The sequence below is a fragment of the Buteo buteo genome, chromosome 13, assembly GCF_964188355.1.
Source record: "Buteo buteo chromosome 13, bButBut1.hap1.1, whole genome shotgun sequence".
Lineage (NCBI taxonomy): Eukaryota > Metazoa > Chordata > Aves > Accipitriformes > Accipitridae > Buteo > Buteo buteo.
The window spans coordinates 22,970,953-22,987,836 of record NC_134183.1 but is presented as its reverse complement, the minus strand read 5'-3'; the positions used below and the strand labels follow the sequence as shown (position 1 = coordinate 22,987,836).

The 16,884-nt window shown below is 44.0% G+C and overlaps 1 protein-coding gene across 2 annotated transcripts in view; it reads right to left on the bottom strand.

Moving 5' to 3' along the window:
• AGBL1 (AGBL carboxypeptidase 1) overlaps positions 1-14,829 on the bottom strand; it is a 304,004-nt gene extending 289,175 nt beyond the window's left edge. Inside the window, exon 1 of one of the 2 annotated variants that reach the window (XM_075045069.1) lies at positions 14,605-14,829. In XM_075045069.1, the coding sequence (XP_074901170.1) occupies positions 14,605-14,655 (51 nt within the window). In that variant the 5' untranslated portion in view covers positions 14,656-14,829. The remainder of the gene's footprint in view (positions 1-14,604) is intronic. The other variant, XM_075045070.1, reaches the window with a different exon arrangement.
• Between the last annotated feature and the right edge of the window lie 2,055 nt (positions 14,830-16,884).

The window sequence follows — 16,884 nt, the reverse complement described above, 5'->3', positions numbered from 1 at the left end:
CAATATTCAGCCAGCTAAATGTGATTTCCTGTTGTTAGAAGGTTATTATCTACAGTATTGGATACATGGAGGTTTAGAAAAAAATAAAATCATTATTTCTGAGGGGAAAAAAAGGGTTCAGGGATCTCTGAAATATCACTAGGCAACCTCAGAATAAGGGAATATTCAAATTAAAGTGATTACAGCCTGAATTTTGTTATTACTGAAGCACTTTGTTAAAATACTACCATCATCCAGCTTTAGAAGGATCCCGAGAAGTTACAGTCCTGTTGCCCTTGCTCCCAAACACCCATCCAGATGTCCTCAGCACCACCACAGACGTTGTCATCCTCTGTGGTAAACAATAAGTGCTTTTCTTTGGCCTAATCTGGATTTCCTCTGCTGAGCAGTCAGATAGGCCTGAGCAAGCCAGGAAACTCAAAGGAGACATGGAAGGGAAAGGGGCTATTTAAAGACTCAGAGCGAAGGACCTTGCTGTCCGGGCAGTGTCCTAAGTGACCTCTTTAATCCTGCAAGAAAGGCGTCCGCAGCTGTGTGGGATCACGTAGCCCTCAAACTGTACACAGGGCAGCCAAAGGGCCTCCCAGAGCAAGACTCGTGGTCCAACAAGTTCTTGCTCCTGTTCCCAAGCCTTAGAGATGAGTCCCTCTCGCTGGCTCCTGCCCGCCCCTGTGAGGCACGGCTAGCACCCCATTTACCCAAGCACCAGCCGTTTTCATGCCGGCTGATGCTTAACACCAAGCCAAGCTCTATGCATCAGCAGTTGTGGATTTTATACCAGGGAATATAACAAATACTTACAAAAAATGTCCCTCTCTCTTGACTGCTGCAGGCAGGTGGGTGGTTTTTTTCACGGCCTGCAGTGGCCTGAAGGTATGTTTTCTCTCATCCTTATTTGCACTTGGGGGTAATAACCTGCAATATTCTATTTGATAACACACCAGGTCACTGCTGGGTGTAATGATTACATACCCTTCACAATGGATGGCAGCTCGTCCAGGCGACTGGGCAGAAGTAGTGCCCCAAAGCCAGCTTCTAACCTGCTATTGTACAGGACTTTACTCCTCTTCATTGAGTTTCAGGGCTTCTTCTCAAAGGATATATGCTACACTCTATGGGACTGAACTGCTTCAAGGCAGAGATGGGCAAATTCCAAACTTATATCTGAATGTCTTCAAAACACTGAAGGTGTTGAGATGTAACAGCTTGGCCTGAGCTGATCTCTAGCCAAAATAACGTGGTGAATAACATGGTGGAAATCATCTGTGCCAAGGAATCTGACTATATTTAATGCAATAAATTGCACTAACATAACACCTTTCATCACAGGATCACAGATTTCTTCACAAATATTAATTAACACTTGCCCCACTGCATGCCTCATCAAGAGGATAAGATTCATTGTCCCTTATTTTCCTGGTGAGAAATATCACTCTATGGTGGCAAATTCACTTAGTCAATACCTAAGAGGATTGGTTGCAGAGCCCAGATAGCTATTGCAATAAAATGAAGCAGAAACACTGTCTACACAGAAGTATTATAGCTCTCAATCACACACTTACTTCCATTTATTTGTGGGGGTTCAAAGATTTCCTTCCCTGAGATCAGTCTTCTTTTCCTAACTTCCCAGGAGTAAGTGCAGCAGAAAAGACCTATCCCCTGCAAGAAATCCTAATGCCAGACTGGGAGAAGAAAGGGCTACTCACCACCAGTGGGTCCTAGCCCTATTTACAAAGCAATTCATCCTTGTGCCCAAAGATAAGGGAAATGCTACATTTAATTCATCCATACAGGAATTAAGAAGCACATAGACCATGACCTGACCCTTTTCCAAAGCATGTTTCACCTGCTGTGTCACAAAGACTCCAAGGTGGTTTGCCTAACCTCAGAGCAAGGTTGTTCATGTCAGTGCCACGCCATTAGTGTCACACTAATAAAATGTATTCACATCCAGATATCTGCAGGAATTATGCTCTGAGAGACTGCAATATCTTGGATACTGTTGGCAAAGTAAATAGCTTTTTTCTCTTTCTTTCTTTCTTTCTTTCTTTTTTCTTTCCTTCTTTCTGTCTTCCTTTCTTTCCCTTTCTTTCTTTCTTTCTTCCTTTCTTTCTTTTTTCATGCCAAAGTTGTCTCTATGTTCTCAAAGAAAAGATTTTCCTTGTGCAGAAGTTCCTCCTGATACAAAGTTCCCTTGTGTCACTTGCTCCTCTCACTAATGCATCGCTAATAGAGCAATTACTTTATTATGCAGAACCAGCGGTAAAACACATTATTATATAACCTTAAAATGCTTCTGTCAAATTGGAAGTGTTAAAAGAATGAGGAAACTTTGAGATAGATCAAAACACGTGATGTTCTGCAAAAGGCTTTTAGACTTTCCTTTGAATATTTCTAATGTTCTTTCTGTAATTTCTACTGCAGATAAATTCTCTCAGGTTTCATCTCTTATTTCACAATAAGCTACCTGTGACACCTAAAGATTTTGACTCGATTTAATGTTATAAGGTTCACTTTTTTCCTCTTTTTAATCTATTTTTATTTTAATGCCAAAATTATCCTAGCATATGTCTTTCACACTCTCTTAATAATTTTCTATAAGGCATTAACCATTCTTGCACAATGATCTCTATATGCATGTTAGCATCTACTGTTTATTGCTGTTTCTTGGATTTATTCCTATATTTTATATTACTTTAGCTGTTACTGAACTATTTTAAAATATTAATGTTTCATTCAAATGCCACTCTGTTCCAGCTACTTAACACAACTTCCACCCAAACTTAATAGGGAGGGATCTGTGTTTTCTGTTCAGCTGTAGTTTGCTTTTCCACTAGTGATGACAGAAGAGCAGTATGAAACATGCTACTATCTTTCTTTGTAAGATTTTATGGGTGTCAGTCCAGAGAACACTGTCTTTCAAAGGAGAAGCACATTTGGGAATTAAAGTTTTTTCCAAGCAATGGCATTTCTCAAAGTACAAGTGAGTTTGGAAGATTCTTGGAAAATTTCCAGATATACTTGCTATTTAATAAAACCACAGATTTTGAATATTATAGCAAATGTGAGTATGTGCATGTGGAAACAAATAGCCATAATGAAGATGCTGCTATCCTTGCCTTCTCCATGATGTTCCTGCTTGGGCTAGGCACAATAAAGCCACAAGAGTCCCTATGTCTACTCTCAGTCTGCCCTGGCACTTGCCTAGGTTAATGCTGGGTTCAGACTGGGCTTCTCTCTGTACTCCAGTGCTAACACTCCCATTTGCTACACATTAGTCTGACATCGACTTGTACAGGCTGAAGAAAAGGATCATTATGAGATACATTCTGGTTTAGAAAAAAAACGGTCCTTTCTCTTGCCAAGACAAGTGTCCTTATGTGTCAATCTACCCCACTTTCAAAAGTGCTTTCTCAGCAATGAAAATGTCTTTAATCAATCAACACATAATGATGATGATTGAGATATGGGTAGTGGAGACAAACTGCTAATAACCATTATTATTCACAGCTTATTTTCTTAAGAGATAGAACCTGAAAGTGAAAATGATGAACCTATTTTACCCATCCAGTCTAAGTGAAAAATCAAACAACAAACAAAACGGCATCTATAATGAATAGCAAACTCTGTTTCGAAATATTAATGATTCAAAGTATTATTACTAGTAATGTAAAGGAGGACATCTGTTTAACTGCATTGCTGAGACCCATCCATCTAGATTTAAACAGCAATCTCCTAAAAGCAAAGCCCTCAGTTCTCTGAAAAGGCTGCCAAGTTTTTAAAAGGTATGACAGGGGTATGTCATCTTCCATCCAGAAGGTAACAAAGCTTTTTATTATCTTTAGTCTCCACGCCGCGCAAGACACCCAGCAGCAGCAAGCCAATGCCATCATGTTACTGACAGACATGTTTGGGACTTTATTCAGCCCTTGTTACTTCAGTTCAGTAACTCAGGAACACTTGCAAACTAAGTGCTGGTCAGTCAAGCTAAAAGGCATTTTATTAGCTCAGTGAATGAGCCCAATGCTGCGTTTGTGCTCCAGGAAAACGTGACAGGAGTTAAATTTAAAAATATGAGCTCACTGTCCTCCCAGAGGCTCCTCAGCTGAGATCCAGGCTAATGTAGATCAGGGACATTGCAAAGTGAGAGATGAATGAGAGCTCTTACTCCTACTGGTGCCCTTCTCTGTGCAGCAAGACTGTGGTTCTTCTGCACTTTTGGAGCAAACTTTGACACTTGCTGTGCCCACAGGTGTCTGAGGGGCAGCATTGACCCAGCCCGTCCTGACCCAGGAGCCAAGGAGCACAGTGTCCCCTGATGTGCCATCCTCTGCACGCTGCTTAGCTTCACTCCACTGAGATCCCCTGTGGACTTCACCAAACTCCTCCATGGACTGTCTCTCCTGAGACACTCTCACATGAGAACAGGCTGAACGTGCAATGGCATATGACTCTGGTGAAAAGAGGGGACCTTTGGCAGGAGCCATTTATTCCTCTGCTGCTGGCACAGCAATGGGAAGTGACCTCTGATCTCTCCATAGGCCCACATGTGTCTCACTGAGATCTGAGCAAATGCAGTCTTGATGTCACGGTGGTCTGATCTCTGAGAGAAAGGTAAATTCTTCAGCAAATATCCAGTAGGAGATTTGGTCTATGTCAGAGTCTACCTCCAATGCCTGCATCCATTGCCAGCATGGAGAGACCGCCAAAAAGTAGTTGTTGTGTCCTATTTTATTTAAGCATGTTCTCAAGGAGACCTGTTGGTGTAACAGTGCTCTACAGGTTTTGTTAGGACATAGCAGAGGAACTCAGCTAGGAAGATTTCCAACTGTTTGATCAGCCAGCCACTCAGACAACCACCTTTTAGACAAAACCCTCCAGAGTTTGCAGTCAGTGAGATACAGCCGCTGCTGCGGGAGCTTTTGAAACAAACCGCTAATAAGCATGGTTTTCATCTCAGAGAGCAAGTCGTTTTAATGCACGTCTGCTTCCAGCTGTCCCCTTGAAATCCCTGTGCATTATGGGGAGATCAAATGACCTTGGCCCTATTGGAAGAGAGATTGTCAAAGAAAAACAGAGCCAGGCACACATTCTCTTTCTCATTTGTCATCTCCAGCTCTCTCACCCACTTGCAGAAAGAACTTCAGCATGGGGCAAGAGGCCACTCAAATGCAGGAGATTTTCCCAAAGAGGAGGCCAGAAAAAACAAGGCAGTAGTGCTGCTTTGCCCTAGCCTCTCCAGAAACTGTCTCCATGTGGATGGTGCTGGTTTATTCCTGGAAAAATGGAGGGTTGAAAGAGGCAGTTCAGTTTGTTCCTCTGACTTCATCAGATCAGCATTTTAATCACAGGGAAAGGTCAGGTGGACCATTCTCCCTCCTCCCCTCCTTTGCTGCGCAGACAGGTGGGCATTCACCATGCCAAGCAAACTGCTTATGGCAGGATCTCTTTCTCTCCCTGTTGTGCTCCTGCTTGCCAGGTTAATCCTGAATAAAATGGAAGGCCGACCTTATCTTCACTGTAAATCTGCTGCTTTGGCCTTTCAGCAGGAATCCCATAAAAAAACAGAGGATGGCAGAGGATGACCAGCATTGCACTAATTTCACCGAGGCTGCATGAGTGTCAACTGCTCATGGAGTAAGTTGTTCCACCCTTTGATTTGGGAAACAATGTGAACTAAGAGTCCTTTGCCCTAATTTGACAGATGAGTTTTATCTCCATTTACTGACCAAATGGAGAAATCTGGAGGCACAGACGTTAGTGAGTTTGATGGAGTTTGTAACAGTCCTGAAATAAAGCCCAGGACTCCTGCTTTAGCCATCAATACACCTTCATTCTCTCTTTTGAAAGGAAGGAAATAGGTAGCAGAGAGTGCAGTGGAGCAGATGGGCCCAGGGGAGAATAATCTGTCTCTGTTTACTATAGGGATCAAATTCCCATTGGGCCCAGTGGGAAGCCTCTGCCTGTAAATTACACCAAAAATTAATGTGCATAAAAGGCTTCACAGAAGTTGATTGCAGTAAAACACAACGCTGGGGTGCTTCCATGGCTCTAGTGTCAAAAAAATGTATGTTTTGGTTTCAAAGCATCCCTTGTTGAAAGGGGGAAAAAAGCCAAGATTTCTTTGGTAGTTATTTCTCCCGCAGGACTTCTGTGTCAGAATTACTCAATTTTCTAATAAGAGTCATCATGAAAGTTTTGCTGTTCTCATTAATTCCACCTCAACCTATGGCACCTTTTGAAAGTGAGGCTGTGTTCTTCCAGAAGAAAAGACCATGAGGAGAAAAAAACCCAACCTTGTTCTTTAAACCCCCTAAGGGAAGGAGGTTTAGCTTTGCTCATGGAATTTCTTATCAAGCAGATGTTATTCTATCAATCAATAGCTGGTCTAAAACATTCGTTCTCTTTTTTGTAGCTTAGTAGTGCCTGTGGGCAGAAGAATGTCTACTATGTTATCTTTGTCCTCTCTGGAAGACATCTTATGAAATCAATGACAAATTCTTGATTTCAGAAACCCTGATTTCTTTATAGTATGGTAGGTCTCCACTCAGTAAGGCCATAACAGCACAACAGATCGAAAGCAAATCCTAAGTCATGGATATGAATGTGGTCTATCTCCGTTGACCTGTGGAGGAGAATGACCAGGTTTCCCTTATTTTAAGGGGCATTCTTCATCACATTAGACTTGCCTTCCCAAAGCTGTACTAAGATAAATTGTTTTCCCTGTATGAAAAGTCAAAAGATTATTCAGTTCTTGGAGATTTGAACCTTCACCCAAAGAATGCACCTAGACTACATTTGGGTCAACTTCTCATAAAGATGAAACAATCAGAAAAAAAGCAGATATTTTAGGTTTTAGATTATGACAGAAAATGTCTACAAATATTTGAGGGTGGTTTGGACTCACGTGCGTGCTTCAAAGTCATCTTTAAATTAAACCATCTTTTCTGAAATTAAACTCTCTCCTTAAACAGCAGCAGAGTAGTGCTTTCTGTTCCACACATAGCTTCCAGGATTGCAGGCACTGATGACCCACCAGTATGTCAACAGAGCTGGACAATTTAGTTGTACAAGAACATACCATGTGGCTTCCCCCTAACACTCATTCCTCACCTTCTGAAGCAAACTTGGTTTTGTCAATGGGGAGAAGGGAAACTGTCTGGTGAAATTGCTTTGTACTGTTCCTGGTCTCCCTGGAGAAGGTTATAGCTCTCCCTCAAGGAGCACGTCTCACCAATTTCCAGGCACATTCTGGCCTTACAGTCCCCCGGTGACTGAAATCAGCCTGCTTTGCCCAAGAATCACAGCCCCTCATCCTTTCCTGCGGAGATGAGCAGCAAGCCCGGCACGCAGAATGGCCCTGGCTGATGGATCAGCACTTCTATCCTATGGCCCATCGGGCCCTGTAGGCAAACAGGTGCAAATAGACTATCTGTGAGACAAGTGCTTATTAAAAGAACGGGGAAAGGCAAGAGGGAATTATTTTCTATCCTGGTCTGGTGAGAAGAACATAGTCACGAGGCTGGAGTCTGGCAGAGCCCAATGACATATGTGGGCGCATGGTATGCCTATGGATTTAGGATTTTCAAAGACATGTGAAAGCCTGAGGTTCTCAGGTGTGCATACATCAACCCTAACGCACACAGAAAAGGGCCGCCTCTCCCCAGGAGCACGGTTCATTCCATGAGGAGCTACTAGCAAGCACTGCCTTACTTCTGCACTTCCCACTGACTCCTCCTGGAGCCCTGTGGAAGGAGGGGCTTTCACCTGCACTTCCAGAGGCATAAATCACCCCTAAATTTCATCGCAAGAGCAATGATGATACATGTCGTGTTACCTATCCTGGCACAAACAGGAATAATCACACAGACGCAGTGTCCCTGTCATAGCAACAACTCCAGGAGCAATTTTCAACCCTACTATCCCAGACCAAGTGACACAAAATCCCTCCCCATATCTTAAATTCCCAGTACATATACGAAATGTTTTTCTTCCTGTTAACACACATCAGTAAACTCTCTGCTGGTGTCAGTAGACACTGCTATAATTAACCATCATCAGCCCACATGTTTTTCAATACAAGTAACTTTTTTGCACTTTTTGCTAAATGTAATGTAATAAACTTTAATTCAAAGATGTCCATGAACTTATTTTCTACCACAGACATATTTTTCCCATTATAGATAAAGCCAAGAGGACTGGACCAATGCATTGGACAGAAAAATGTGTTGGAAAGATCTCTGAGCCATCACAACAAAATGCAGCATAATACACTGAAAATTAGATTATGCTAAACAAAGAAACACAGGCAAGATCTATTCAAGAAAACACCTCTCTGTATGAAAACATCTCTTCATATATTTTACAGAGGGAAATCATTGAAGCCTGAGAGAAGGAGAAGGTGGAAATTTTCCATTGATACAAAAATATTGATGTAATATATAAATTTATCTGTAGGCATAGAAAACACCTATGGAAGCTAGATAACCACCAATAGTTATTCTTGACTTACAAATAGATAAGCAGATGCATTTGAATATATTTTTGTAGTGTATGTAAAAGATAAGTATTCTAAACAAATGCATATGCCTCCTTACATAATATAGTTTAATGTGTGTTTGTGTCTGTAATACAGCAGTTGTACAAAAATACATAATATAAAGCTGCTTGACATGGTATAACACGCCATTATATTACATGCAAATAGTCTAATTTAAATAGCCTGGCCATGAGTACAAAGTCAGGCCCTCAACAGCTAAGAAGCACCAGTTTTAAAGCATACATGATGTTTCATTTGCCCCCCTAGCATAACTTCATTTTTTAATTTCATGACAACTTGTTTTATTTCACAAAACCTCTTTTTCAGGATGAACAGTGCCTGCTGCCTGGAAAATTACCCCATATAGCTTTTTGTCCTCATCATTTAGCATGTGGTTCTGTGCATTATTTATTGTGCAGAATCCAAGCCCCGCACTGAAAACGAATTATTAATTTACTCCTCTTTTTTTTTTTTACTCTGTTGTCACCAGAACTTCAGGTATTTTTTCCCGATGTTTATTGCCTGATTTCTCAAGCACTGATGTGAGGCATGGTGGGATTATTAGCCATTTTATACATGATTAACTCAGATGCAGAGGGTTATAATCCATTTCTCCAGATCTGCATTCAACTGATTTAGCAACACAGCTATCCTGTCACATTTGCATTTCTGCAGGAAGGGATAAAGGGGTCTCCAGGAACATTCATGACACAATCTCATTTCTCCTCAAGGCACAAGCCATCCTAGGCAAGGATGAGGGACAGCAGAAGACAGACCGAAGCCCACTTTCCTTGTTGACATGAAAAGTTCTGCTGAGACTCGGATTGCACCACACACTTTTGCTCAGCCCAGCCGTAGTTGCTGCTGCTCCAATCAGTCTCTGGGTACATTTTGCACCCTGAGGTCCTGAATTGTCATTAATGCAGTTGCAGGAAATTCTGGATAGCCCAACTGGAGGCATTTTCAGAGGAGCTGGCAGCATGCTCAGAGAAACAGCTGCGGCCAGCCTGGGGACAGAGGGTGAAATTCTGGTCCCAGTTTAGTCGGTAGAAGAGTTTCAGCAGAGTCCAAGACACATGCCTCGGCTTCCTCTGAGGGGTTTTAGTGTTCTGCGCTGATTCACGAGAGTGTCAAACCTCAATATTTCTCTTGTGGCCTGGCAGGAGTTTAGGGTTAATGCATGGATGCTAGCCTCCTTTCTTCTTTCTTGCTTAGCAGTGCCCCATGGTGGTGAGCCAGGGGTTGTAGGGAAGGGTTCGGGGTTACCTTTAGGTTCTCCTTGGACAGGGAGGAGATGACAGGTGAGGTGGAAAGAACAAGCAGTGACCCTGAAAGCTGGGGTGGGTGGAAGCCTGCACTACTTCTGTAAGATTGTTTGCAGAGAATGATCCCTTTCCTTCCACAGTTAAAGCAGAAAAGAAGCTCGTGCAGGCTAAGTGGCATTGGCAATAGACACACGGAAGAGCTGCTGGAGCACCCAGTGTTTCCCTGTGAAGGGTTTCCTCTTGAACCCTATAGCTGAGTGTCTCACTGCCCTAACTGCACTACTTTTGCTGCTCCAAAGCTAGAATATTTTTTGTAAGGAATAGGAGGACACTAAGTCCACCACTGTTCACTTCAGGTACAACAGTCTCAGTAAAACTCAGTTAATGAACCACATAAAAATGGCCATCTGGTTTTGAGCTGATTTTTGTTCCCTCTAAGGCTATTCCACTAAGCCCTGCCTGTCAAGCTGCCTCCCAAAAACACAGATCCAAACTTCGAGCTCCTCCATCCCCAGCCTAAACCAGTGAGCATTCTGTTTGTTGAGCAGTTCCTGGGATTTTTGCATTTATTTTGCTCAAAGCCAGGAATCTCAGCAGCTCTGCTGACAGCATAAGTGCAAGGATGCAGAGGAGACAAAAGCATTTTGCAAAATACGTTTATATTCATTGTCACTGGAGCAGCATAGATATCTTCCCACTTGTCTTTAGGATAACAATAGAACTGCCTTGTCAGCCAGCCAGCAAAACAGCTCAAAAGAGGCAGCACAAAGGAGCGGAGAGGTTCGAGTTAGCAAACAGTGGATCCTGTATCTGTTCCCTGCTGGGCACCACAGCCATTCAGAGAGGAATCCCTTTACACAAATAACATCCTTGATTGATACATAAGATTTTCACCTCTTTCCTTTTGAATCATAGCATTTGGGAACCTGTGCAGTCCAATATAGTAGGACACAGTTTGAGCCAAAGATCTGCCAACAGCCCCAGGGGTTGCCAGCTTTGCAGAATATGTGAACGGGGACTGTGGCTTCAGGAAGCATGTGAAAACATGCTGAGAGCCAACAGGAAATCTGGGACTCCTCAAGCGACGCGATGTACACTGCCATGAAATAAGGAGATGTTCTCAAGGGTAACCAAGGCAGGCTCACATCCGAGCCTGGCAAGCGAGGAAGAGAGCAGAGAAAAAGCATGGGAAGAATCAAAATGCTTCTTAGTTAGCTAACTGGTTAGAAGATGGAGTGAGATGAGGGCCAGGACAACCAGGAGTAGGAACCAGGATGCTCTACAGTCTCAAGGGATTCAGCAGTCTGGGACACAATGAAAGATGCTGGCCTCAGTTTTCTATTGTTCTTAGCAACTAACAGCTGTTTTTAACTAACGCCCAGATACCTCCTCCTGGCATTAAAAGAAACAAGAGATCTAATTCCAAATCTCTCTGGGATTTTGCATTAGGGTGGCTGCCTGTAAAATGGGATGTCAGACCTTCTTCCCTGTCATAAACTGTACATGGGGAGGATGTTTATTTCTGCCATGATGTGGCCAGGGATCTGGGTGAGGAGTAGTAACCAGCCCAGCCTTAGCCGGGCACAAACAGGAATAATCACACAGAGGCAGTGTCCCTGTCATAGCAACAGTACATAGCCTAGGTACTGCACTGTCTGTGTATGAAAGACAGAGCAGAGCTGGATGTGAGGTGAGGAGGTCGATGTCATGCAGTAAGAGATGGGAACAGAATGGGGTAACACTAACCAAGCCAGAGGGATGGGAGTGATAATTGGAGCACTTTGGAGGGGGAGAGTCAAGAAGAGAGAGCAAAGAAGAAGGTAACAGGGTTAGAAGCAAAATGAGAAACTACAGTAAAGTCCTAACAGCTCGGCTTTGCCATACTGACACAAAACCTGTGAGACAGGGAGAACTTTTTCTTAAATCTGAAATTCACATTTTAAAGCTGTACCTTATAAGCAATGAAGCACTTTTTACCTAGAAATCTGAAATGTCACATCTTCCCTGCAGTGACATTTTGGTGACAAAATGCAGCTGGGCTTTGAAAGCAGTTTCTTCTTTTTGCTTTTCACCTTGTCACTTTTCAGAACATCTGTAACACGTTACACTTTCAGAGGTTTGAGCTGTCTTTGGAGGATCATGCTCTTTTGTTGCACTGGGAACAGTTCTGAAGAACTCAGAAACCAAATGCCTTTCTTTCCTTGACTAGAGCAGTTCAGTTACAAAGTGCCTGGTGTTCTGGTTTTGTTCTGCTTAATACCATCCTTACCAAAGCCAGGCTGCAAGACTAAGAGTAAAAGAGTCTATGCCAGGAGGAGATAGGGTAGATCACTCCCTTGGCTGAAGGCGATAGACCCTATCTCAGGTGGGGACATTCCTTCAACTGAGAATAATAATCTGTGCCAGTGCTTGGAAGGGAGGTAGAAATTTAGCCCTGTGTGAGTGACTGAAGGAGAAAGGATGTTTTTATTCCAAGGTTCATAAACAATGGCTTGGTGGTTGAATGTTCCCTCATTCTTCAGCTGAAAGCTTTCTGCATACAAAGCAATATTATGTGCTAACAGAAATGGAAAATAGACAGTAATAGACTGCAGAATAGCCTGCTGTATGCAGCAGACATGTTCTTCATGCCCAATAAAAGAATATGAACCAGCACTAACAATCCAGTAGGACACAAAACCAAAGCAACTATGTTTTGGACAGCTGTTGCAGAAAATAACAAAGTGTGAAGAGATGTTATCAGCAAATGCAAACATCAACAAAAGTTATTATTTCCGAGGCCAGTGCTTTCCAACTGTGTCAAGTAAAGGTCTTTTTTATCACCTGATTTTTGTAGCAGAGATAGGTGATGGTATTACAGTTATTCTGGTAATGTTTTGGCTGGACATAGGGGAAGGAGGTGAATCAGAAAATACCAGTATTGTAATTGCCATCAACCACTTACTTTCTGTCCTCTAACACTCAAACCTCTGCATCTAATTGAAGATGTAACAGCAAAACCTTTTGTTCTTCTCTAAGTGAATACAGAATTTTTGGAAACAAGGGTCTTGTACCAAGGTTAGATTTTGTAATACTGGGGATGAATGCTGTGCTACCTTGCAATTTTACCAATACCACCACCTATTTCACCTGCAGTGTTCCTAACTATTCCTACTCTAGCTCTCCATGTAGATTTGTCAATGAATTGCGTATGTGATTTTAAACTACAGCTTCCAATTTAATCCTGGGCCTTGCCCAGTTCTGTTCCCAGATTATGCAGAGAGCACCAGGACTGCTAATGTCGGAGAGCATAAGAAAAAAACAGGAGATGTACACTCAGCTCTCAATTATCCAAAGTAATAGGGAGAGGACTATAATTTGGATACAGCAAACACATGATCTAGTACAAAACATGCATTAAAAAAACTGTAAGAACTTAGGGCAAGCAAGTTACATTGCCAAAAAATAAAAGGACAGTAGGACAATTTTCTTCAGTGTGCCAGTTTACCTGCAGAACTCACTGCCACAGGGTACAATAGAGAGCAAACTAGGGTTTTTTAATGACATGAGAAAAAAAAGCTGTTGACAGTTACATAAGCTTGGATAAAAATGTCAAGGCTGATCAGCCCCCACAAATACAGTTTTGAAGCCAACTGCGTATCATGGGGTTTTATAGCCTCCTCTACAGACTTGCAGCTGGTCACAGAAACCTTCCGAGACACAGGGCTGGGAGACATGAATCCCTGGGCTGATCCAGGAGGGTTTTACACACCCTACCCCTCATTTTCCACTTCTGCAATGTGTGAGGTTTTGACAACACACGTAGCAGTCAGAGGATGCTGCTGCCTCAGATGTGAAACTCCCATCCCTGCGGAGCTCTGACCCACATCAGCACAACTGCACACAGGAGTACCTGAGAAGTACAGACAACTGGCATTTCACCATAACTATCTAAAAGCTGCTTTTTATGCAGGCAGCTTGTCTTGGCAAAGCAATTCCTGTCCATCCCTCATGACAAAACAACGGCTCATGAAAGCACGGGTTCCCTCCCAAAACACACACCCTGTTCCATAGGGTGGCTCATGCCTCATCTTAATGACATCTTCTCCTGCAAGACTGGGAGGAGCGCATCCATGCTGGGGGAAAACAGAACCGAGGGGATCACCTATGGGCAGAGGAAGAGATACCTCTCCTTCATCCTGTGGCTGAGCTTGTCCAGCAAGTACAATCCTGGACAGGGACACTTCCCTTCCCTCTGCTCTTTGGGAGCATTTACTGAGCACGCCCAACGCCAGCGCCTCACCGGTCTTAGCCTCAAGAGTTTTGATCACTTCCTCGTGAGTGCTTAAGGGTCCTGGTGAAGACAGTTTGATAGGGAGGAACTTGCTGCTTCCAGGCAGATCTGTTTACTCATCCCCCTCAGCCCTCGGAGTAGCGGCGTGCGCTGCTGGGGCTTGCCTAGCTCGCAGACTGACAGCTCTGTCAGGTCCCATTCATTGCAAAGCAGCCGATTCCTCACACCTCCCTCGCTCCCCCGCTGAACGCAGCGAGATCTCGGGAGCCGAGACTCTGCCCTCAGACGGGGCTCAGTGATTGATGCATAGCAGTAATTGCCAGCGTTCATCTCCAACTAGTGAAACTTCATTTCATAAAGGCGTTTTAGGGTGGGAGGTGCAGGTCAGGACTCCGGCACGCTGATGCTTTTAGAAACAAGCCAGCAGGGAGCTTGTACAAACAACCTCAGCCCAACAAGTTGCTGCTGGTGAATTAAAGAGGAAAACAAGCCCAAGCACCTCTCTCATTAGTTCAAGCTGTTCTTACCTGGAGGGTGGAGAGAAGGACTTGCAAGCCACTGGCTTCTTGCTCTGCCATGCTGCTCCCCACTCACACTCCCTTTTTCCAGCAGCAGACACAATGCAGCTAGGCAGCAAGGCTGCCAACTTGCCTTGCTGCTGCCCCTGTGCTGTTTAAGAAATGAAGAAGCTAAACACAGATCCCCAGACACATGCACACTGCTACCACCAATAATCACAGCAATGCAACTCTAGACCTCAGCAGGAGAGATAAATGTACCCCCTCCCTCCGAGCTCTCCCACTGTGACGAGAAGATTAATTCCTATATAAAGAATCCTGGGGATTAAGTAAAGTGCTCAGGAAAGGTCTGGGTGCTTGGTGTGTGGCAGGGGGAGTGTGGGGAGGGTGGCAATAGCAACAAGAAAGCAGAAGAACTACAAACCTCAAAGAAAGCCAGGGAGAAGGGAGGGAGCATGCTGGCTGCCTGACAGGCATTCCCAGCTGACCTGCTGATCCGTTCCAAACCCTGCGTGGACTCGTCTCCATTTGACTCCATTCCAGTGAAATCAGAGACACAGAGAAGGCAGAGCGAGCAAGAGAGATGCCCTCGGTCTTAACGAGCGCTGACAACCAACGGATACACCCGGCATGAGGGACAGGTGGAGTGGGTTCACCGAGGCTCACGGAAGGTTTTCGGCTTCCAACCCCAACGGTTCTCCCAAGTCACAGTCCCTACAGCCACCAGCAGCGCCCCGCAGGGCAGGGAGAGCCCCCGGAGGGGCATCTCGCGGCTGCACAGCAAAGACCAGGGAGGAAAGCCACCTCTGCAGGGTGCAGTCTGGGGGAGAGTTTGCTCCAAGAGCCACTATGGTGATTTGCATGTACTTATCTCTCTATATAAGTGTAGTAACTCAGAGCCAAGTTCACCCCTCGGTGCACAAGACACGCTGTAGTACAGTTGTAGTGGTAGCTCGAATTCTTAGGAGGGCACAGAGTCCACCTTTAGCTTCAGTTGAATGATATCAAAGGCCTTAGTAAACAAGAAGGAGCCGATAAAGCACTCAAATAGAGGGTTAGATGAGGATTTTCCAGCAAAATGTTTTCAATGTGAAAATGAAAATTAGAGCAACGCAAACATTTTTTCAGGGATGCAGCGATTTCACTTCAGCTTTCTTAACACTAAAAATAGCATTTTTGGTCCAGAGAGACATCAATCCAGGGTGGTTGAAGGCTGACAGTGAAGACAATTACTTGATATCCAGTGATCAGCAGGTCGAGGGAGGTTGAGGGAGGTGATTCTCTGATTCTCCCCCTCTACTCCACTCTCGTGAGAACCCACCTGGAGTACTGCATTCACCTCTGGGACTCCCAACACAAGGAAGACATGGACTTGTTGGAGCGAGTCCAGAGGAGCGCCACAAAAAAGGTCAGAGGGCTGGAGCACCTCTCCTATGAGGACAGGCTGAGAGAGTTGGGGTTGTTCAGCCTGGGGAAGAGAAGGCTCCAGGGACACCTTATAGCAGCCTGCCAGTACCTATAGGGACGCTGCAGAAAAGCTGGAAAGGGACTTTTTACAAGGGCATGTAGTGATAGGACAAGGGGTAATGGCTTTAAACTGAAAGAGGGTAGATTTAGATTAGATGTAAGGAAGAAATTCTTCACTGTGAGGGTGGTGAGGCGCTGGAACAGGTTGCCCAGAGAAGCTGTGGATGCCCCGTCCCTGGAAGTGTTCAATCAATATTGGATGGGGCTTTGAGCAACCTGGTGTAGTGGAAGGTGTCCCTGCCGATGCCAAGGGGTTGGAACTAGGTGATCTTTAAGGTCCCTTCCAACCCAGACTATTCTATAATTCTATGATATGCAGAAGACAAAGGTTAGATCTTGTCTTTCCAGTTTGGGGATATTAATTTCAGTCTTTCACCTCTTGAATAAGTACTTTATTCTGGTGTATGTCTTTTTAGTCCCTCCAGTAGGAGCTTTTCCCCTTTGAATGAATAACTAAGGATTTTTGAAGCAGTAACATGAACCTTGGTCTCTGGGCACAAGGCGGATGCTTAAAGAACTCACTACCACACAAAGACATACTAGACAGCCAATGTGCGCACACTTTTCTGATGTCAGTGAAACAATCACAGACTGGAGATAAAACTCTAATCTTCTAAGAAGTAGTTAAATGAAGAATAAAAAACTCCACTCTTGGCCAAGGACTATTTTCACGTGAGGATCATTACACCCTGTAGAACCTTCACTGATCAAGTGCTTTAGGCAAATGGTAAGGCAAATCCTCCCCAGCTCAGACCAGCAATG